The 23,426-nt window shown below is 36.4% G+C and overlaps 1 protein-coding gene across 5 annotated transcripts; it reads right to left on the bottom strand.

The window, feature by feature from the left end:
* Positions 1-36: 36 nt before the first annotated feature.
* Positions 37-22,575, bottom strand: pacsin1b (protein kinase C and casein kinase substrate in neurons 1b). Of its 5 annotated transcripts, none has more exons than XM_083530448.1 (10): positions 22,440-22,575; positions 7,013-7,139; positions 6,657-6,813; positions 6,285-6,520; positions 4,818-4,976; positions 3,826-4,001; positions 3,310-3,430; positions 2,962-3,095; positions 2,552-2,730; positions 37-1,454 (listed from the first exon to the last, which is right to left on the bottom strand). In XM_083530448.1, the coding sequence occupies exons 2-10, from the start codon at positions 7,070-7,072 to the stop codon at positions 1,345-1,347; spliced, it is 1,332 nt and encodes a 443-aa protein (XP_083386574.1). In that variant the 5' UTR covers positions 7,073-7,139; positions 22,440-22,575; the 3' UTR covers positions 37-1,344. The 5 variants fall into 5 exon arrangements, with proteins under 5 accessions (XP_083386574.1, XP_083386573.1, XP_083386575.1 ...); XM_083530447.1 differs by lacking the exon at positions 22,440-22,575 and adding an exon at positions 14,164-14,267; XM_083530449.1 differs by lacking the exon at positions 22,440-22,575 and adding an exon at positions 14,164-14,207 and having other exon boundaries at positions 7,013-7,162.
* Positions 22,576-23,426: the final 851 nt, after the last annotated feature.

Below are 23,426 nucleotides of genomic sequence, written 5' to 3'. Positions count from 1 at the left end.
CCAGCTAGAGAAAAGTTAGACACACCACACTGTTAATTTGTGAGAGATTAGGCTTTAATTTTAAACCAAACAGTTAAACAGTCATCACACCGGCATTAGAAGTAAACCCGATTATACATGAGCTTAAACACACTCAGATTATGCCGATGTTCCCGTCTCAATGCCCTTAGTATTGGCCAAACACAACAGATAAGGTTTTAAAATGTTGAAGGAAATATTTTTACAGAAGTGCTACTTTTGCTAATACTGACTAAACCCTGCTGGCAATGATCATTTAAATTGCCATCTAGGCTTTATTCATTGCAAGGTGCACTGCCATCGTTGAGAGATGAGAAGTATCACCTTCACGTATTACCTGGTACATTTTACCCTAAGGCATATGCATATGTCCTTTATACGTACCAGTGCGAAATTTCATGAAAGAAGGACAATTGCAAAAAATGGTTTTTAATGTTATTAGGCACTCATATCAAGAGTTTTAAGGATAAAAAATAATTTAGGTTTTGACTGTACTGTTGGTTTCATTTAAAAATGTGTAAATGAGAGCTACATATTAAAGATACACTTATTTCGTTTGTCAGTGGGGATGTTACCATGACACTTTTGCCATAAAGAATGTACGGCTAGAAATTGGTCATTGAAAAAGAGCTTGCTCTGAAAGCATGAGTGTTTATGAGACTTTGCTTAGTCTAGTGGGACTTAATGACAGCACTCGTAGAACACAAACTTATGCACATGAAATAAACTGATTAAAAACAAGTGCCACAGCTATACAAACCTGCAGACTGCATTGCAGGTTGAAGTGAAGTGAAAACACTAACACATGCCAAACAATATGTGACCACATTATGCAGTACATACAGAAAATATATCGCACAATATATAAACCTATAATTAATAAATAAGAGATAAAAGGACATGTAAATGCATGTTATAACCCAGGTAGCTAATAAACCAGGGCCAAAATTAGGAACAATAGTGAAACTGTCACTACAACACCTGAAACAAATAAAATATACATATTGCATAGTGCTTTGCTATGCAAGAGTTCATGGACTGCATTATATTAATATTTTACAGAAATACACGCTACAGACACAAAGGGATGTGAAAAATAACAGCGCATGTGGGAATGGTTCATTTCTGATAACCCAAATCTATTGTGTAGATGAACACAACAGATACAGTATACTTTATGTACATTCAAAGTTTCCGTCTCTTCAACTGTTAGGATGTATAAGGTTCTGTTTCAGGGAAAGTCATTGGAGTCTCTGGTTATGTACAGTGAGCAGTACAGTTTTTTAGGTCATTCCCGAATGAAGACAATTTTCCCACACAAGGCACTTAAATGGGCTCGACGTAATTGGCTGGGTACAGTCCGAGCTGACCGTTGTCCAGCCGTCCCTTACACCAGCCTTGGTTGTCTTCATCTTCAAGTTTAGTCAGTTCATCACCTGTTTGGGAAGAATTAGCTTCTTAGCTTTCACCTCACTGACGGCAGATGTACAGGCTAATGTGACAAGGACTTCCATATTTACAAAATAACGTCAATTTTTTATGCTTTGGTTCCACCTTGCTACTCTCAGGCCAAAATGCCCTGACCATCGCCATGGTTTTAATATGATTTTAATGATTTTACAGTTGTTCTACAAATATCAGCAAGTACACATTAAACTACCGTACATAGGATACACATATCATAACAGACATAATAACTGCCCTGACAATGCTATCATAGTAACTCACAGAAATTCATAGTTGGAGTTGACTGGTTTGAGATTTCAGAACATTTTAAACATATTCTTAGACACCTCTCAAGTCACCACATCTAAAACCAGTCAGACCCATGTCTGAATTTCCTGTAAAACATCAATGAGCCTAAAAAAGCATGTTAATGGATCATAACACAAAGAAGCCTATTGCCCTTTCAACAAGGTTTGCATTTAAAATGGCATACTCATATCAACTCTGTGTTGTGCTCTGATCACAAATGAAGAACATTGAACTAGACACCATATTTGACACTGTATTTGACACTTGAAACTGTAAGCATCAAAATATCCAGGTAATATAAGCAGGCTAGATAACAACTCGGTAATTGTGACAAGTACATTGGTTTGTTTAATAAGGTTTATTTCCATGGCACAGGGTTTCCCCCCCCACACACACACACACAAAAAAAAGTCAAATGAACCCCTTCAACATCCCCAACAACTCAAATTATGGGTCTCAAGTAAATATACTGAAAATGTAATCTGGAGCTTTTGTTCGTTGAAAAGTGTGTATTTCTCATATTTCTTTTGCTTTTCTTTAATCTATACAACTGGCGTTACATTTTGGCTTAATTATATTAATTATATATGTCAGTGCTATGTGTCATTAGCACTGCTTTACCAAACCTCTGCAAAGGCACTACAAACACCTGGTTGAAAAACTCTGATGTAACACTTCTGCAAATCTTAAGAGACCCACAAGTAGCTTGCAGTAGCATTTTTCCACCAGAGAGGGACCAAATTCATTAAGTGCCTTAATAAAACTGAAAACCTCTCACCTACTCTGAAGCTGAGCTCATCTTGTTCTTGTCCTTCATAATCATAAAGTGCCCTGACTCGCACTCCTTGGCTTTTTTCCTCCTCAAATGGGTTGGTGGCTCCATTGGTCTCTGCAGCTGCCTGCTCTTCATCCGACCAATCTCCCGAGTATGCCTGGTTCTTTTCATAACTGCTTACGCTGAGATATCAGAATGGCAAAATGGAAGCGTTACAAATACAAAGGATGATTGGATTTGAGTAAATGAACAAAACAGGAAATGGTAGACAAAGAAACCACTAAATTTACTTACTTTACCACTAAATTTGTAACTCCTGATTAGTCAGAAATTCCAGTCATTGCTTTCACCCAAACCCCTTAAATTTTCATACCTTTCACTCTAAAAAAACAAATGGAAATAGTGATCCGTACCTGCTACGGTTTTCAACCTGTGGTGATGAGTGATTATCCCCAGCAGTCATGACATGGGTGAGTGTAACAACATCATGGTTCTTTTTCAGTTTTTCTTTCTTGTTTATAGCGTGGCTCAATTCTGGGTTATATTCCTGTAAAGACAGAGTAAGCCATTCAAAATGACACTCACACAATTTATCCTCACAAATCAACCCTAAGGGTATGTTTTTAGTAATGCAAAGGAAACCTGAAGGAATGGTCCTTCACACTTTTTATTAAATATTTAATACAATCATTTTTATTAAGACTAAAAAACTCACACGACCACTACAAACAACTTAATTTGGAACTACAGCAATATTTTACCTCAAACTGTGGCCAATTCATGTGCATGCCTGGGCCATGGTTGTTGCTGAACCACCTGAGGTCTTCTTGAGGACTGGCAGATGTGATAGTTCGTTCAAGCTCCCTGTAAATTGTGGCATAGCTGTGGAAAAAAAAAAAAAAAACAGGATAGTTATGCTTTCTCTCTTTCCTCTGGACCTAAGGACACTGTTAAGCCACAAGCATAATAGACTGGGTAACTCTGCTTGGCAAAACTATACTTAGATCAAAATCTGTTTTCAAATCTTACTGATTAACAACTCATTGCTGAATGTATGAATCCTGTAAAGACTTATTATCATTACACTAATGTAAACATGCTGAGAATACCATTCACCCATTCTTACCTACATTAGCATTTAATATTTCTAGCTGATATAGCTCATTAACAGAGAAGAGAATCAGGTCGTGAATTGGCCAGAATAGAAACTAATTACATACAAAGACATATCGGCATTGGTAAGAAAGCAGTTAAGCAGAGCTAATCTTTAGACTGACCTTTGGTTCTCTGTGAGGTTAAGATGGCGCTTGATATCCAGCAACGCCTCTTTGTTGAAGGCCAGTCTTTTCTCCTCAAACTGCTGGCACTGTTCAAACACCAGCTCCATGTTTTCTACATACTGTGGCGTACAACTGCTCAACTCATCCAGAGCCTTCGCATACTTCTCTTTGGCCTGCAATAAAGCACAAAAACACCTACAACTCTACATACACTGTGTTTGCTTCTTTTTTATGACTGTGAATGATCACAGGCACATTTTCAGTAATGACATCATCACATGTCATTTAAATCATTTACATAAGCAAAAATGTATACCACATATCACTCCCTTTACCCAATGACCTGTATTGACCAGTCTGCTCAGATGACAAATGGCTATTCTGGTAATTGACCCAGGAATCCACAGGTAAGTTCGGAGCCAACCTAAGGAATTACTACACCTTGTTACCATGACTACAACAGCCTGAAAAGCTATCTGCCACTATTGTTTATCTTGTATAACATGGATGTTCAAACTTAAATTTTGCCATGGCAGCCCTTGCACCTCTTAACATTCATTGTCGCTGTTGAGCTGTGCTTCTGCTTTACACTTTGATCTTTTTTGTGCAACAGTGATGAGCTATTAGTGCTTCCTGTTAAAGTTGGCCTCAAGGTCAGAGAATACAAAAGCAGCCATTGATAGCACTAAAGCATTTGTCCCTTTTTGTGTGTGAGGGAGTTGTAGGTTCTTTCAAGCTCTGTACATCAATGCAGTGTTTCAATCCTTCAAACCAGAGTGTTTTAAGAATCGAATAGAATCTTTAAAGAAAATAATTTCAAGCAACCCCAAAGCTGTCAAAGTAGATTTTAAAAATTAGCAGATTGTTTGTCTACTAACCAATTGCATACACTATGATTAAAGGCTTTGACAAGCACACTTGCAGCCAAAAAACTTATATGTATACATATGACAAAATACGGTTCTCTTCAAGTGCATTGTCCCACTTACCTTCTGAACTTCACTTTTGCATTTGTCCAACTTCTCTTGGAACTTCTTCTGCTGCTCGGCAGTGGTAGACGATGCTTCTCCCTTGCTGTTGGCTTCTCGGCTAGAGGCAAGCTTTTCCTCCTTGCAGGCAATATGGTATGCTTTCTTTGCAGCCTCCACCTAGCAGGAAAGACAATTGTCTTTTTAAATTCACAATTCATCTCTTATTAACTGTGACTAAACAACGCTAAACCCCTGAATTCCAGTTAATCCAAATCAGCAGATGGTGATGTGACTTGCACAGAGAATGGGTGCCATGGTTACAGGTAATCATTGAATTAATTGACATTTTTAACATCATGTGATTATGCAACAATGCCCATATTTAAGCTTAAGGACAATTAACAAAAGTAAAAAACATACAAAGCCTAATCCAACTAATAATGCAGCTAATAATAAACTTGTGTTGTAAATCAGAAAAACGCCAAAAAAATGCTTAATTAGAAAACAATGCCACAACTAAATATTCATGTAATTATCCAATCAGCTATTTATGTGGCAGAAAGGAAAAGCAAAAAAGTCATGCACATACTGGCCTGCAGCTTTGGGGTAGTCAAACATCAGAATGGGGAATAAATTGGCCATGGCATGATTGTTGATGCCAGACAGACTGGTTTCAGTATTTTTATTGTATATATTAACTACTGATGTGCTGGGATTTTCATACACAACAGAATATTCCCATGGCTTTTAGAACATGACAGTGACAATTTTTGACAATTTATCAGAATGCTTAAGTCAAGTCAAGTCAAGTCAAGTTTATTTGTATAGCGCTTTTCACAACAGACATTGTCTCAAAGCAGCTTTACAGAAAACAACAGTGAAGGTGAATGGTGTGCGTTTGTCCCTGATGAGCAGCCGTGGCAACAGTGGCAAGGAAAAACTCCCTTAGATGATATGAGGAAGAAACCTTGAGAGGAACCAGACTCAAAGGGGAACCCATCCTCATATGGGTGACATCAAGAGTTTGGTCATAAATCTTTCAACAATACAGAACAATTTGTGATCATCATAGATCCAGCATCAGCTTCTCCATGCCAGGGCCTTTAAACACTCGGCATAAATGTTCAAAACATTCCTTTGAGACTCTGGTCCATGTTAAAATGCTTGAATCACATCATTTCAGCATTTTAACATGGACCAGAGTCTCAAAGGAATTTTTCGAACATTTAAGCATTCTGAACATTTTTTAGCATTTTTAGAGCAACACTACGCCCCACCCAGTATTAGTATACCGTTAGTATACTATGATATGGGCTATAGTGTTCTTATAATAATGTTATAGTATATTGCTAGAATAATTATTGCTGGAGTACAAATACAAAAGCTTTTGCAAATCAATTTGTAAATAAATCTGTATAAAAATGTTTGTAAAAAACAGTGAAATCTTTTACCAAATAGAATCAATTAAATAAAAATGTTCCTCACCTCTTTAAGCTTTTTGGCCCATGGTTTCTGAGCCTTTCTAAAGCCTTCCTCTGCTTCTTTGGTCTCCTTAAAGCTCCCCATGATCTGTTTGTGGTAGGAGTCTTTCTGCCAGTTTTTCACTTTCTCCAAGTCTGCATTTAGCAGAATGTTCCTTATGTCCTGGTGAAGCTCGCTTACCTTCTCTGTTTCATTCATCACTGAAATCCAGGCTCTCTCTACTGACCCATACTGTGGCCCTGGGACACGAACATAGATAAAGATATAAAAATTATAAAGTATATACGATGATAGAGCTAAAGTCTACATTGGAATTAAATACACTGGTAAATAGAATAAATCTACAAGCCATATAAACCATTGACTTTTTAGTACCTCTTTCCACTAGCTGTCTCCATCTCTTAGACCAGTCTGTTAGCTGCTGTGAATAGGCCTTCTCTATTTTGGCACGCTCTTGTATGCAGCTCATCAGGTCGTTGCAGAGCCGGTGGCCATCGTCAATGCGCTTTACTGTTCGCTTATAATTCCCCACCTGTGATGAAACATGGCTGGCATTGTTTTTATGAGTAAAAAAAATGTGAGTATAATTATATACAGTATATATATATATATATATATATATATATATATATATATATATATATATATATATATATATATATATAATAGATATAAGAATAAAATCATATCAGTTGTCTCGAACACTAGGTTAAATGAAACAAGGGACTGACCTCCCAGAAACTGTCTGTTGTCTCTTCATATGCCAGACTCTCATCGTAGTTTCCCGACATGCTGTGAAATTTGGCGGAAAAAACTCACGGCTGAAGATAAATGCAGCAGAGCGGATCTCACCATACACTGCAAAATAAATTCAAAGCACACTGTGAAGAGGAATCACAGTGTGTGATCATCCTTAAAATAGACAGCATAACTTATTCAGTCTCGCTTTTAATTAATTGTCATCATAATGAGATTTGTGTACTTAAGTTATTAAGATACAGTCTCACATTGCACAGTTCTTTAGTAATACACAGACAATCACTTGTTCACAGTGTAGTCCTAAACACTTTGCCTCAGCTTTGCTGTTTGATCTCCTGAAGGTTCCTTGATTTCTGGTTCAGAACCCTTTAGGCAACAGAGTGTATCAATGCACTCATAAGCACTAAGCATACAGTGTTATTTTTATCCACATACTGAGTAAGCACGGCTGAGATGATCTGACATAAAAATTAGAGCTTGAGGGCTATGCTTTCTGTAGTACATGCTGTCATCATGTCACAATAACAATCTGTTGAAATGAAAAGTGTGCTGTTATTAAAAAAGAAAAAAACCTTGTGTGTTGTTTTAGAGAGAGTTTCCTGTATATTAGCTTCCAGACTAAGTAATAAAACCGGTCTCAGCTGTTTCAGAAAATCTGAGGATGAAATTCAATTATTTAAAATTGACAGGACAATAGATTTTTTTAAGGCCAAAGAGGAGGGTCCACTCTGTTGCCTAACATGGGGGTCGCAGCACTCATGTTTAATAGGGGACCAGTGGGGGAGGGACACCACTAGCATGTCAGTTGAAGACAATATGGGAGCACACTTTCAAAATGACAAACGACATAAAAAATAAACAATAAAAGAGTTTGACACTGTGTCTGACCCCTTTCCTTAAGTAGCTAAAACAATATAGAGGAACCATTGCATGTGTCGAAGTGTAGCACTTTTTTCGACCCTGTGTCTGATTAATCCACTCCAATGGACCAAAGGCTCTTTTGTTCCGTAACTATGCAAGTCCCGATGCCACAGCAGACAAAAGGGCTATAAGCATGGCCAAAAAATCTTGGCTAATAACTATCTTAACTCATTGTAACTGAACAAATTTTAATCTTGAGCTTAAAGCAATAGATAGATATATATAGATTTTACTAAAATTCCTTTATATAAATACACAAAAAAATTATTTTAACAGGAAAAATTTGAAAATGTGCATCTGAATTCATTTCATGGGTCGTGGCTTTCTCTCAACACAAGTACATCCCTTTATAAACAGATGCATGACAAATGCACCTACCCAACCTCATAAAAAGATTTCCATAAACCGCAACCACACGCAAAGACAGCATCTACATGCTGTCATTCACCCACAATTGTGGCTTCACTTCACTGAAAAACAAAACACAACCCAATAGATCCAATGCATCCTACACAAAAGTGTTTCTGCCAGCATCCAATGTTTAAATGTTTTAAGCCAACGCCACAGAAAACAAGCAGAAAAACAAAGCAAAACTGGAGTGCAACAAGACAGCAGCATCGTGGTGACAATAACAGCTTACCTGCTCTCTTTCATTAGAACAACCCAGGAGCAACCTTTAGATTCCACGCACATGTGGCTCCACTCACAATGCAAAGTCACGCGTTTATTATTCTTATTCTTTTGTGCTGATATTATTTATATGCTTATCAACCTCATACAAACGCACACGGACCAAATCCCCTCCATATGGTTTAGAAACGTACAATGTGCTGGCTGTGTGGGTGTTGCCGTGTGGTGTGTGTATGTTTGAGTGTCTTTGCATGTGAATGGCAACGCGGGAATCCAATCACATTCTGCTTGAACAGTCCTGACAGCGAGGGGAGGGATGGAGAGTGGAATAGAGAGAACGGATTATTGATTTAAAGAACTGTATAAATGAAGGCATTTGAATTTTAGACTGCCTTTGACAATTCGCTCAATATACCCAAACATACACTTTTCTAACCAAATTAAGTTCAATGTTTTAAGCACAACCCCTGGTGAACTTATTGTGTCAGTTATATTAACTATTTATATACCAAACTGAAAAAAGAACAAAAAAAATGTCAATAGAAATAAAAGAAACGTGGAATCTTTGTTTATTTCTGACAAACTGCAAGAGGGTCAATATTCATTTAACCACTTATCGTCACTAACCGCTTGATCTTGATCAGGGTTGTGGTTGATCCCAGGATTACTATAAAATGGAAGATTGGACAAGTCCATCATAGGGCTTTGTACACACATTTTCACACACTCACTCATACCCAGAGCTGATTTAGATCAGGAAGATTTCTAAGGTGGGAGGAAACTAAAGAACCTGGAGTATTGTGCTGGAGTCTATACTGGGAACACTGGGAATGAGCCAGGACCACGCACATACATAGGACACCAGTCCAGTAACAGCTTAAGTTTATTTTACATTTCATTCACATTTAAAAGGAAATCGGTAAGGACTTATTTGAGATAACGTATCTGATTCCTGAGATGTTCAATGTCTGAAATAAAATCACACTGTGCCTTATCTATATACAATAAAGTTATGACAGATTAATGAAGCACGCAGTTAAAACACCTCATTATCAGGACACTCTAAAACTTGACAAATATCATCTGGTGCTTGCATGTTGACCTTTAGATAAGAATTCAGATCATATCAGCCTGCAGAATGTCTGTCTGCCCCATACTGCATTGCACCCTATACATCACTCCATGTTAGGAAATAGCAACATAAAAGATAAAACCTGCCAGTGCAACTTTCTAAGGATACAAGCCTAACCAATTACAATATCACAGCAATCAGTGCATGTCTGCCTGTACATGGCTGAGCTTTAACAGTTAAAGGAAACACTTTTTCTCATTCCTGTATGAAATGTGCTTACAGAGGACAAAAATGTACACTGTTGATGTTCACAAATTAATAATAATAAACTGTGTTAATAAAAAAAAAAAACACAAGCAATTTTATTTATTGTAGGGCTAAAACGGTTCTACGAGTAACTTGAGTAATTCAAATCCAACAATTATTTAGTTTCAGTCCATTTAACTACACACGGAGCACTGTGTTTTCCCGCAGACCATTATTACTAAACTCTGGACTGCTCTTGGGTCGTTTATAAACGTGGCGTACGCACAAACCGGGGCTGGAAACGTGCGTATATCACTTTCCATGCAAAGGTTTTGCTTGCAATCTGTTTTGGCAATTCCCCTTCTCGCCTTCTGGGTTTCCACATTGTGCATACGCAAAGCTCAGAGTTTTAATTACAGGTGTGCACTTTCTCGGGGCAAGTTTTTTATTTTTTTATTTTTTTATAAATCACAACCTTTCCATGCAAAGGTTTATTAATAAGACGCCTAAACAGGGAAACACAGATAAGAAAACAACGAGGAAGGAGAAGGAGAAGATTCAGGTTAACAAATACAACAGAAAGTTTCCAAAGTTTGGGTTAATTTAAAATTAAAACATAAAATAAATACTGTACAGTGTGTTTACCCTTTTCTAAAGTAATTTGAAATAGATTTTTATATTTTTATTTATGATTGGTTTTTACATATTTGTATTTGCATTTTTATGTAATATGGCAATTAAATGCACTAAATGGGTTTAGTTTTCGCAGACATTTTTGTATGAAATTTCAGAAATAAAAATGTAATTTTTTCTAAAAAGGAAACAAATTAATTGTTCATTTTAAGAGACCTGTCTTATTTTCTCATGTCTATTTATTATTGCTCTTAAATGAAGAAACAGTTCTTATCCGATTACTCAATTAATCGATGGACCAATCAGTAGAATAGTCCATTAGTTAAATAATCGATAGCTGCAGCTCTAATGTTTTGCATTTCTTCCCCCCTAACTGTACCGAAATTGAATCAAACTGTGACTTAAAAACTGAGATATGTACCGGACCGTGAACACCCCTACTGAATACCATATCATATTTTACAGTATCCAAGGCTTATTGGTATTGACTTTTGCAGCATGAGTAACAAAAGTAACAAAAGATGGTAAATGAATTTGTTGGGTAAATGAAAGATAATGCAATGATTGATTGCTTCCCCAGCATAGTAGAGCAAAAGCCGCTACACATTTCACTGCATGCTTTTTGATAAAATTCAACTCCACAGCAGGATAACACTGAGAAACTCTTAAAAGTGTGCTTACTCCTTCAGGAAGCCACAACAAGAAAAAAAAAAACACTACTCAACTAACATCTCTGTAAAATATTAGACATATAGTTCAGTCTTGGGGTTTAATAAAAAAAAAGCCATTTCCGGTGGCTATTTCCATTTACTCCATTTCCAATCATTTTGCCAGGAATTCAACTCATGAACATACTGCCTTTCTGCATAGTAGGAAGGATGACCTTAAAACAACAAAGCACACTAAAATACCACACTTTCAATTTCATTAATTTGAATCTTGGAGTTATCACATTTAAAATGTTAGTTAAAAAAAATAAATGCCTGTTCATCAGCATCAGCAAGACATCAGCAAGCAATTTGAGGAGTTTTCTCTGAGACCTAATAATCTATTCAACAACACATTGCCTAAACTTCACCAAGAATCCATAGCACTATAGTCAGGGTCATGTGTTGAGGTCATGGAGGAAATAACCCTAACCCTAACCCTAACCCTAACCATTTACATTCTCAGTCTGTTTGATGACTGATTATTACGGTGTAAAAATATTACTAGTTTAAACTCATTTATTTTTATTTACTTTTCTATTTTTTTTTTTATATCTGTTTCATTTCAGTTAGTTTTAAAGATGAAGAAATAATTCTGATAACATTTTATCTTTCCAAAATATTTAGTTTAATCTAAAAAATGTAACAAAAAGAATTAGAAGTATTGTTTGTTTCTAATCTCTCAGGTAAACACTTTAATATTGTTTGTTTGTCAAGAGATGATGATCATTTGGTCACATGATGCACATGTATTGACTGAATTCATAAGGCAACCTCTCTCAAGTAAAGAGTCACCACAACACAATCTCCACTGCAGCAGTGATGTGAGCCACCGATCAATGTATCCCAGGTCAGCTATGCTGCTGCGAGTGTGTCCAAGCAGCACCTGTTCCAACTAATGCCTCATCTCTGTGTCAAAGGGGTATCGCGTTTGCTACTACGTTACCTCCCAAGGCCAGGATTAGATTTGTAACCTGTTCTGGTTTCACAGTTACACTAGAGGAGGAAAAAAAATCAACAAATGTATTATTAATTTGAACAGAATTTCAAAGAACAGACTGGCCGATGCTAAAGAATGACACTTTCTTTAAGGGGTTCATTACTTCCACCCACACAGTATCCACTCTCCTAGATATAAATCTGTATGTAAATTATTAATTCCTTTCTGTTACCTGATAAGTGAAGCAAACAACTCCAAAGAAACGGTTGTCAGGGTTCATTTCAAGGGGTTACAGTTCTTATTATTCGAGCTTTGGAAGCCATGTTTGCTTTCCACATTTGATTCTGGGCCTAATAAATATTCTTAATAACAACATACTCCTCGAAAATACATTTTACAGTAGCAACATCTAATGTAGTGAAGTATAAATAAAATATTTTAATGATCCACAAATTCAAGACTGAAACAGAAACTATAAAATAAATGATCATTATTAAATGTATTATTATTATTTTGCAAAAAGCTAACACACAAAGCATGAAAATGACAAAACAAGAAGAAAAAGTAAAAAATCTTGGTGTATCCTTGGTGTAAACTGATGCTACAGTGTTGAGACAATGACTAGACCTTATTTATTAGATCAGACATCTTGAAACATGTTATTTAGTAACTACTATAAATGATTCATTTTTAACTATGGTAAAAGTTATGCAAATGATGGATGAAAGTCTGGATCTGTTCTTAGAGGTCAAGAGGTTACTCAGGCACTAGATTTAACACACCTACACATTCTGAATAGTCTTAAAAGATGTTTATGAAGTCAGAATTGGTTAACTGATGTCATTCTATTTTTGTCAAGAAATGTTATTGACGCCTTTTTCTCAATAAAATTACTGAAGCATGTTACTGACCCTTGTCCCGTATTGCTTGTAGAATAGAAATAATGCTAAAACCAATTCCAAGACAGAAGCGTTATTTTCCTCAAACTCATTACAATATTGAAATAGTAAACCTCTACATTAAAATACTATATGAATATAATTTGACATGAGAATCACAGACAATTTTACCATTTTGTAACATTCTATTAATGTCATAATTTCAATGGTAGTTGTATTTGGGAAGTGGTAGCTAAGTGATAAGACACTGGACTTTAAATTGGGAGATTGTGAGTTTAAAACCTAGCATAACTGAGCTGCCATAATTGGACCCTTTAGCAAGGCTATTAACTCTATCTGATTAGATCATTTATGTCACTCTGGATAAGGGCCCTGGCAAAATAACATAAATATAAATAAATGTTCACCTAAACTAATAGTCTGCATAATGAGACAATTTAATGCAAAAAGCTTATCATTTATTTGCGTAGCTGCACAATAAAAAAACAAGTCTTACAGAACAAGAGTACATGAATCTGTAAATTAGTAGACTGTACTAAGATGCTTGAGCTTAACATAAATCATAAAATTAATACAAGAGACCAAGCGAGCAAAAGCAAAAGAGAGAAAGAGAGAGATTCACAGCATGAGCCCAGGCACATGCTGTTTAGATGCCTAGTTAATCAATATGTATTAGGGCTATACTAATTAGGGCAAACCTGATAGGTGACTTAAGATTAATAACCAGCAAACCAATTTCCTGAACAGGAGATAAAACAACACCCTTGGGAAAACTACTTAAATGTCAGAGTGAAGGTTACACATTTAACCGTAACATTACAAGGGAAATAAATTGCTGGAGAAGCTACCCAAAACCAACAACATTCTGCACATATGTCTGAGTTATTTGCCTAAATACAGAAATCATATATGATACAACAAGCTGTAATGATCTGACTTATGATATAAATACCAGTATTTATTGATGATTAGTTCTTCACAACTTACTTACAATGAAGCTTCTATGTATGACTATCAAAGCCAAATGTCTGGACATATTCGGTTTCAATATAATTATGGAGAAATGACACCTCACCTGAGGATTGTAGATTGAGAGAAGAACAGTGCAACAAGCTCGTAAATGATACTAGTTTTGGTATACCTGTGATACACGAGAGTCTGTAACACGGTATAAAGCCACACCTTGCTGTCAAGTGCCACAAACACACCCACACATACACACAGATATAAAGATCGGACTTTGACAATCTTTTCAGGGACCATCAATACCTGGCAGGCAGGCCAACAGACCACTCCTAGACATTAAGACTGACACAACATCTTATAAAAACATGGCTTAAAGGGGAACAAATGCTTGTATTACATGTCACATGTTAACCCCCTTTTTATATTTATATATATATATATATATATATATATATATATATATATATATATATATATATATATATATATATATATATATATACTGATATTTATCAGTGTGGTTTGCTGATCAACGTGGCCTATGACATCAGCGTGGTTCATATAAAATTGCAATAAAACAATTTACTATGCATGCAGTAAAAGATGTGTTTGAAAATTTACTTGTATATGTGTCATTGTGCTGCTAAACTATGAATGGTCATATCATCTTAGAAGGCTTGTACATGAATAGAATTTTGACACAACTTGAAGTGGCCAAAATTGACTGTACCCATAATGCCCACCAACTATGACAAGCATAAACATGGCCTAGAAATGGTTATTAACTGGCCTTTCCTAGAGTAAAACATTCCAGTAGTTAAGGTTAAGGTGATTTAAGATGTTCATGATAACAGGCATGATTGCTGAACAATAAATGACAATAAGCAAATATCATTGACACATCATGATTCACAATGTTTGATTATTTGGTGTTACAAAATATGCAAAATCCTGCATATTACACATTGATAATAGAGGACAGGAAGTGAAAGAGCTAAGCGGCATGAAGTGGATAGTTTCCCCTCCTCATGCTCTTTCAGGGAGTTTTTCATTAACACTTATCTCTGTGTATATGCAGTTATAAATAGCTACATGAAAGTCTATAAAAGGGAATGTTCATTGCCTCAGGGTAGATGCTGCCGTATTCATGAGAGGATTGAGAGGAATTTAAAATGATGGTGTATTTGTGAATATGCCACTGATGATAAGTGTCCTCAATAGACACATGATGTTCTTAGCTCTATTCACTACCTACAGCAGTGCAATACCCATATTAGACAGTGATTCAAACGGTGCTCAGTGTGTTCTCAATGGTCCTTAATGTGGAAAGTATGTGAGAAGAGGCGTTAAGGTGAGGTTAAAATAATGTATGGTAATGTTCATAACAAAAACCCTGATGCTTTCATCATTTTTGATGATCTTCTTCTGAGGTCAATGGCCACCTCTTCAGATTTTGTCCACACACCAGCCTGCAGTCTGCTACACCTTTTCACTGCATGCTGACTCCTCAATGTTTTTTTAATGTAGGCCATGATTGTAGAGTCGTCAGCAAACTTTTATTTAGCACACTTGTGAATCAGCAGCCTGGACTGCAGTGGGTGAGGCATATATGATGGAGACCAGTGTTCTGCACTGACTAAGGTCTTCCATTCAGAAAATACAGAGCTGCATCAGGAAGATTAGCACTTTTTTATCTTTGTGAGATTAAACTTTTTTAAAGAAAAGAAAAGATGCAGATATGACATCACCAATAGAGTATATAAGTGTGCATAAGATTTATTGTTGAAAGCAAACTTTTTTTAATTTGTCCCATTAAAGATGACAGAATATCTCTGTTCTCTTCAGCATGAAGATCATTTTGGATTTGGCCGTGATCTTGAAGCACACACAAACTGAGGTAGGTGTTAAGCAGATCAGCATATCCTCTGTGCACCCAGCCATGTATATTGCTGGAATCTGCAACCTTTCTTGTTGATGTCAGCAGTAGACGGGCAGGACACCTTGAATTGTTTTCCTTGCAGTTCTGTGTTTCAAGCCATGTGCAAATGCTGTTTTTGAGAAAAGATCATCACCATTGTACACATTTGGTGTTATGTAGTCAGTGAAGGCCTGTCACATGTGCCATCTGTCTTTGAAGCACAAAAAGCATCCATAGATTTTCTGTAAGTAGATGTGATTTTTGCATTGTTTTTGCATTAAAAACAAAGCCAGGGTGACAGGTTAAAGCTGTCATTACACATACAATATCTCACCTATTTTATTTATTTAAATATTTATGATTTATTTTATTAGCTTAGCTTATCAGTGAGTAATTCTGATATTATAACTTACCTTTGTGTGTCAGATCTGTTGCTCAAATAGTTCTCAAATAAAATTTTTCTCATTAGAAAAGTTACATATTTTATATTAATAAAATAGGGCATCACAGCATCTGAGATTATCTTTGATTGTATGCTGACCTTTTAGAAAGTGAGACATTCGTTCATTGAAGTGCAATATTCTTTTGCTTGATTGATATTGCTTTCTAGTATCATTTAGCCTCTAGTTGTATTTAACATGAGAATCCTATCTCATAGTCTATGCAACACATTACAAAAGCTCTATGAATCCTCAGCAAGTAAACATGTGAAAAGCTACATGAAAAGTAACGTGTAATTGTCATTGTTAATACTAAAGAACATGAAAAAACCTATAAAGTGGTTTTACTTCAGTTTCAAGGATCAAGATTTGCTTATAAAGACCTATAAATGCAAACGATGTATATATGATGTACACATAGAAATATGGGGTTATCTGTTTTCTTTTTTTTATGTACCAAAAATATTTAGATTATATAAATGTTATAGAATATCTCATATATTTATGGGAAATTGCTTATGAAATTTTTTGGATTAGTGTGCAACACTATCCAGTCATGGAGGTGTGTAAAACCATGTACAGACGTGAAAATAAATTGTTTGTTTTTTTTGTATCAATATAATAATAAACTTAATTAAATTAACTGATCACCTAGAGTGACAAACTCTATTAAAGCCCAAGTTTGAACACTTTGCTGATATGGAGCATTCAGGTGTTAGCAGAATGCCAAAGAGAAAAGTCATCAGTAATGAGAAGCAATTGTTTCTGCCCATCAATCTGGGAAGGGCTATACGGCTATTTCCAAACAATTTAAGGTCAGACATTCTACAGTGAGGAACATTATTCACAAACATTCACGTCATAGCAAATTCACCCAAAAGTCAGACCGTGCAATGCTCAGAGAAATCTCAAAAAGTCCAACTTAGACTCTACAGGCGTCTAGGTGAGGTTCTACAAGCAATATAATCATAAAGTGCACGATACATAAATTTACATTTTTTTCATTCAAAATTGAAATTCAAAGAAGGCATACATTCATTTTCACATGACTGCATGAACAGCACAATAATGTTCTATGGTCCACAGTTGAAAATGATACACAGGCTGACTTTACACATGTCAAAAGTAGCACCACATTCTAGCTAGCTGTCATGATAATAAGGAAGACTTAAGTAGTGTTTGTGTATGATCAAATCAAGTACGAACTGAGATAAAACTAAAAATGAATTATAAGTGCTCAACAATGTTGCAATTTTGCAATAAATTACACATAATTTTGCAGTAATACTATGTGGCCTATTCAGACGGTCATTACTCCCTGTCACTAAGCTACTGAGTGAATCAGCTGTTCCTCCTTAGATGAACTAGATATTTCTATATACAGTATATTGCAACACATGCACACTTTTTTATTTTGTATTAACCTGTGTTCATTTCTGAGCATCTCATTATCTTTTTAATCAACCTTTTTATCTGCCTACAGTATAATATTGTGTTCACTACCGATTTTTTGACAATCTGCTTGCCTCTGGATTTGTTTAATAAATGGATTGTGCTTGTATCCTGCTCTGACTGGGTCAGAACGTTTTCAAAACTACAGCTCTTGGGCGGTGTTCCTGGTCTGCAGTGGTCAGTAAAGTGGTCCAAGAAAGGTACAGTGGTGAAGCGGCAAAAGGGCAACCAAGGCTCACTGATGCCATGGGTAGCGAAGCCTGGCCCATGTGATCCAATCTAACAGAAGAGCTACTGTACTTGCACATAGTGTGCATTTTACAGTAAAGGGAAAGCAAAAGCATTGTTAGCAAAAACTAAAGGTTCCAAAGGTTGTAGAAATCAAAACCAGAAAGTAACAAAGACATAAATTTGTTTGGCAACATGTCATAAACCAAGTCAGTTCTTGAACGCATTTAATGCTGTTATATTGATGCACTTCAAGTGTATGAATCCATAGTTCTGGCAGAGACAGAATGATATCTTTAAGAATTTTTTTTAAATGAGTTGTTGTACTGTGTGTTCAGTCTTTACTAGAAGAGTGCATGAAGAACAAAGTAAAGTGTGTTTAGACATAAAATTGTCCATTATAATGAGCTGCTACAATCACTCTTTATATTTCTATATGCCAAAATATTTGATTTGGCACATGTTTTTACGCTGGATGCCCTTCCTAACGCAACCCTCCCCATTTATCCAGGCTTGGGACCGGCACTAAGAGTGGCTGGGGTTCGATCCCTGACCGGGGATCGAACCTGGGCCGCAGCGGTTAGAGCGCTGCATCCTAACCACTAGACCACCAGGAATCCTTAAACTTTCTTTCGGCTTCTAAAATGTGTATATGCAGTCAAAATTATTCCACATTAACCAGTCACTGTTCAGCTGAACGCTGGTTTATCACACAGCACAGCAGAGACACACATTGTAGACAGCATTTTGGAGGACAGTACAACAGTTTGTTCCTTCACTTCAGGAGAACCAGAGGGGATCACTCATCATTGCAAATCAATAGAGCAACAGTAGAGAGAGTCAAAAGCTCCAGGATTTTTGGTGTGACCCTTCCTGGATTCTCAACACCACTGCCTAGCAGGTAAGGCTCAGCACCCCTACTTTATACTGGGGGATAGACAGCAGCCGGCCAGAATTGGAAACTGCACAGTTACTGGCCAAAAGACATTGCAGTGACTTGTGAGAACATCCAGGTTTCTCTACTCACCATAGTAATCTGTATTTGCAAACCCACCTGCATTGTGGATGACCCCTCCCACCCATCATATGGACTCTTTCCACTTTCAACCATCTGATAAACGGTTCCAAAGGTCCTTCCCCCATCATCACAAAAGTTTCTTCCACGACGCACCCTACTACCTCCTAAACACTCACCTGGGCTAGTAAAAGAGCTCACCCAGTATGACACAATACCTTTGCACACTGCATTTTACAAAGCAGTAATACACGCTTTCTATTTAGAAGACTTTTTTTTGCTGTTAATTCTGCTTCTACATTTATTGTAGTTACACTGCTGAGCAGTGAACACTCCACTGTTGCAATAACTCACCCTCACAGCACTGTTGTCCTATATAGTCACTGTTCTATGCACTGTGTATCTATTCTGCTGTATATTCGCTGTCCTGTGTATTTATTGTTTTGTGCACTTATTATCTCGCACACCCCTCTTACACTGCTGTGTGTTTGCACTTTATTCAGTTTTCGGATACTGTATTGCTGCTCACTTGGGCAACTGTCCTGAACATTTTTTTTACCTTTTTGTTGTAGACACACAAAAGGTGCAGCAGAAATATAAATAAGTCCAAAGCACCTGCCTTTAAGTTCTTTTCACTGACTGGATTGTCTTTCAATGCAGGAAAATCCATTTCGCCTCACATAAAGAATGACCATGTACATGGCAGGTGTATAAATATTTTTCAACCTTAGACCAATCTGCTACTTCTACTGCTTGACTAGCCTTCGGGAAAACATTAAAAACCATTTAAGGCTAATAGTAGTTCGAGAACAATTTTCTTAGATTTCATCTGCATTTCTTTTACACCCTAAAGATGAATTTGCATATCTTTCTTCTTATAATCTAACAAACTGCACTTTTTGAATAAGTGTAGTTGCTATCAGTAATGCACATTAAAATGTTTAATATAATGAGTGAAATAAATGATTTAATGTTTTTAAAGAATTTAAATATATAAAAATTAAATTTTAGGGTGATCATGATCAAAACCGGTTAGAAACAACTCCTGGTGGTATAAACATTTTTTTTATAAAATTAATGATGCAAACATTTTATCCAGATTAAATTTGTATCAAAAAGGTATGCAGACCCAAAAAAGGAGGCTGAGGTAGAAAGATTGATTATTGTATTATAGATGAATGTGATGCAGAGCCACACCTACAATTACCACCTTCATTTGTTGACATGGTTAGACGAAAATCAACATTTGGAAAATTATAAAAGGGACAATAATGGAAGTGGACTACCAAACCCCTGAACTCAATCATACCAGATTTAGAAATGTTAACTAAAATTACCTTACAATGACACAAGGTGTTAAATATTCGTAGTTCCCGAAATTAATAAGGCATAAAGGTCATTAGTAGAGCTAGTACCATTTAAACCTTTTCAGTGATACTGGATCAGCAGATGGCTTGATGCAATTGGATTAAACAAGCCACAGATGTCTAAAGACTGAGCAATTGTCCTAATTGCCATTTATTTTCTCCTGGTGACGCTTCTACTTACAAATCACAAGGGTTTTTTTATTCCGATTGCTGCACACGAACAGTATCATGAGCCTCAGTGTAATACAGAGCTTCTCATTTAATCGGTGTGCATTTGATTGAAGTGCACAATGGTAATACTGCTCAGCACCATGGACACTTGTGTGGTTCATTTGCTACTACAGCTTACATTTTTTATTGTTTGTTACCTTTAAGTATAATACTGACATTTATTTATTCATCTACAGTAAATGCTTTATCCTAATCAGGAATACAGAATACATAAATACACCCTGGATTGATTGCCAGTCTATTACAGGGCATAATTGAAATTCTTTTACACACTCCTTCACACCCAGGTCCAATCTATCATAGAAAATCCACCGCTTGTCTTTGGGGGGGTGGAAGAAAAAACTTAATACAATTAAAAGTAAGCTGGGAGGCGGCACCGCTAGCTGCTACACCAATTTGTGGCTTTTGCATTACCAATATTAGACAAGCTCACAAATGCAAATGAGAATGACTGATGAGAAGTTTGATGTTAGAGTTTATGTGGAGGCTTTGTAGATTATTTTGTAGAATGATATATTTGTATTAGTATAAGTTAACATTTGGTACGTTTTAACCTTTGCACACAGGCATACGGTGCACACAACCCATAGTTCCTGGTGCCTTAATGTCTTATTATTGTTATACATCTGTAATCAGGGTCAGCATAGTGGCACAGTTGGTAGAGTTGCCAGCTCTGATCTTAAGTCCTCCAGCTCGTTAAAACACAACAATAGGGGCAAAGTAGTGTCTGAAGGGGTGTTTTAAACATGCTCACTGGAATTCATTTCTTCTTTTTAGTACGTACAAGATAACAATAGAACCTCATTCGATCAGGAAACACAAGATACGCAAAAGTGTGCACAAAAACTAACATGCTTACATTAGCCATAACGGTAAGGCTCACTATGCACAAGGACATTTTGAAGACTAAAAGGTCTCTTAAGGGCAGCTGAGACTGCTTTTAACAAAATGAGCCTTTATTTGTGAGCCTCCACTGGGATCTCTCTCACACACACACACACACACACACACACATATTTGGTCTTTTTATACTTGAAAGCACCATCCAATGACATCATTTTTAACACAATTAATTAATGCAGTTCCTACACCTAACCCTACCTTAGATAGCAAAAAAAAATTAAAATATGTTGCTTTCTTTACCTTCGTTTTTTTTCCTTTATTAGGTTGCAGTTTTTGCATAAATAAATTAATAATAAAACGAGCACATTTGGCTGGTAAAAAAAAAATCTCATTGCAATCTTGTCAAGACATTTGGGACCCACTAGTACATATGCACACGCACGTGCATAATGTTTGTATACATTTCTAGTCCCTTAATCCAGTCTCCTTACATAGTTATCATATGCAGTAAGACATATACACTAAAATTGTCATGTTTGCATGACATTATAGTTGCAGTTTTAAATAAATGAACGAATAGACTCCGTGGCAAAACTCAAAGGCATCTTGTTTAAAGCCTGTTAATAATTTATTAGCGATATCCCCTTACAGCAGCATGCATCCTGCAACTCCAGCCGCATTTTCACAAATAAACAAACTAAAAAACATTAAGCACCTTTCTTCATGCACTATAACACACGCACTATTATTATTCATGCATGCTCTTTTTTTTTTATCGTGGAAATACAAGAACAAGCAAAACAGCCAATGCGTTTACATTGACAGCAAAGCAGTAGTGCTCATGGCCAAGCACTGCAACATCATGAGTAATAAAACTGCTTCACAACCTACCAGGGACAGAACAAGACTCCAAATATTCCGATTTAATACAAAATACGGTTTTCCCCCCCTTGGCTTTGATAGACAAATCAGCGGAAAGAGAGCACTACAATGAATGCAGTGCGCTATGGATGGAAGCGCAGGGGCTTATATGGAACAGCCAATCACAATACTGCATCTGTTACATATTCATGCACTTCATTAGCATGAACTCCAACATTGAGGTATTCATTGAAAATTCTTGAGCTGGAGGAGCTATTTCCTTCCCATTAAACTCTAAACAGATGTTCAAGTTGTACAAGCTCAAAGAAAAACTTTTTTTTTAAATTGTAGTTAGAGGATAAATATTGGACTTCTGTCAATATCTGTAATACACATATACATCCCTTTCTGTCTAATTCTTGTATACATATATATTTATTTTCTAGCATGTATGTGTGTATATATATATATATATATATATATATATATATATATATATATATATATATATATAGCTTTGAGAATGTTGTTGAGAAGTATATAGAAGGTCAGAAGGAGTTGCATTGTGTGTTTGTGGATTTAAAGAAAGCGAATGACAGAGTGCCGAGAGAGCAATTGTGGTATTATATGAGGAAGTCAGGTGTGTCAGTGAAGTATGTGAGGGTGGTGCAGGACATGTATGAGGACAGTGTGACAGCAATAAAGTGTGCAGTAGGAACAACAGACTGGTTTAAGGTGGAGGTTGGATTGCATTAAGGATCGGCTTTGAGCCCTTTCCTGTTGTCTGCGGATGATATTGTTATTTGTGGTGAGAGTAGGGAGCACGTTGAGAAGAGCCTGGAGAGGTGGAGGTACATGCTGGAGAGAAGGGGAATTAAAGTCAGTAGGAGTAGGACAGAGTACATGTGTGTGAATGAGAGGGAGAATAGTGGAGTGGTGCAGTTGCAGGGAGAAGAGGTGGAGAAGGTGGAGGAGTTCAGGTACCTGGGGTCAACAGTGCAAAGTAATGGAAAGTGT

The sequence above is a fragment of the Silurus aristotelis genome, assembly GCF_946808225.1.
Source record: "Silurus aristotelis genome assembly, chromosome: 2".
Lineage (NCBI taxonomy): Eukaryota > Metazoa > Chordata > Actinopteri > Siluriformes > Siluridae > Silurus > Silurus aristotelis.
The sequence above is the reverse complement of the archived record's forward strand: the minus strand, read 5'-3'. Positions and strand labels throughout refer to the sequence as shown.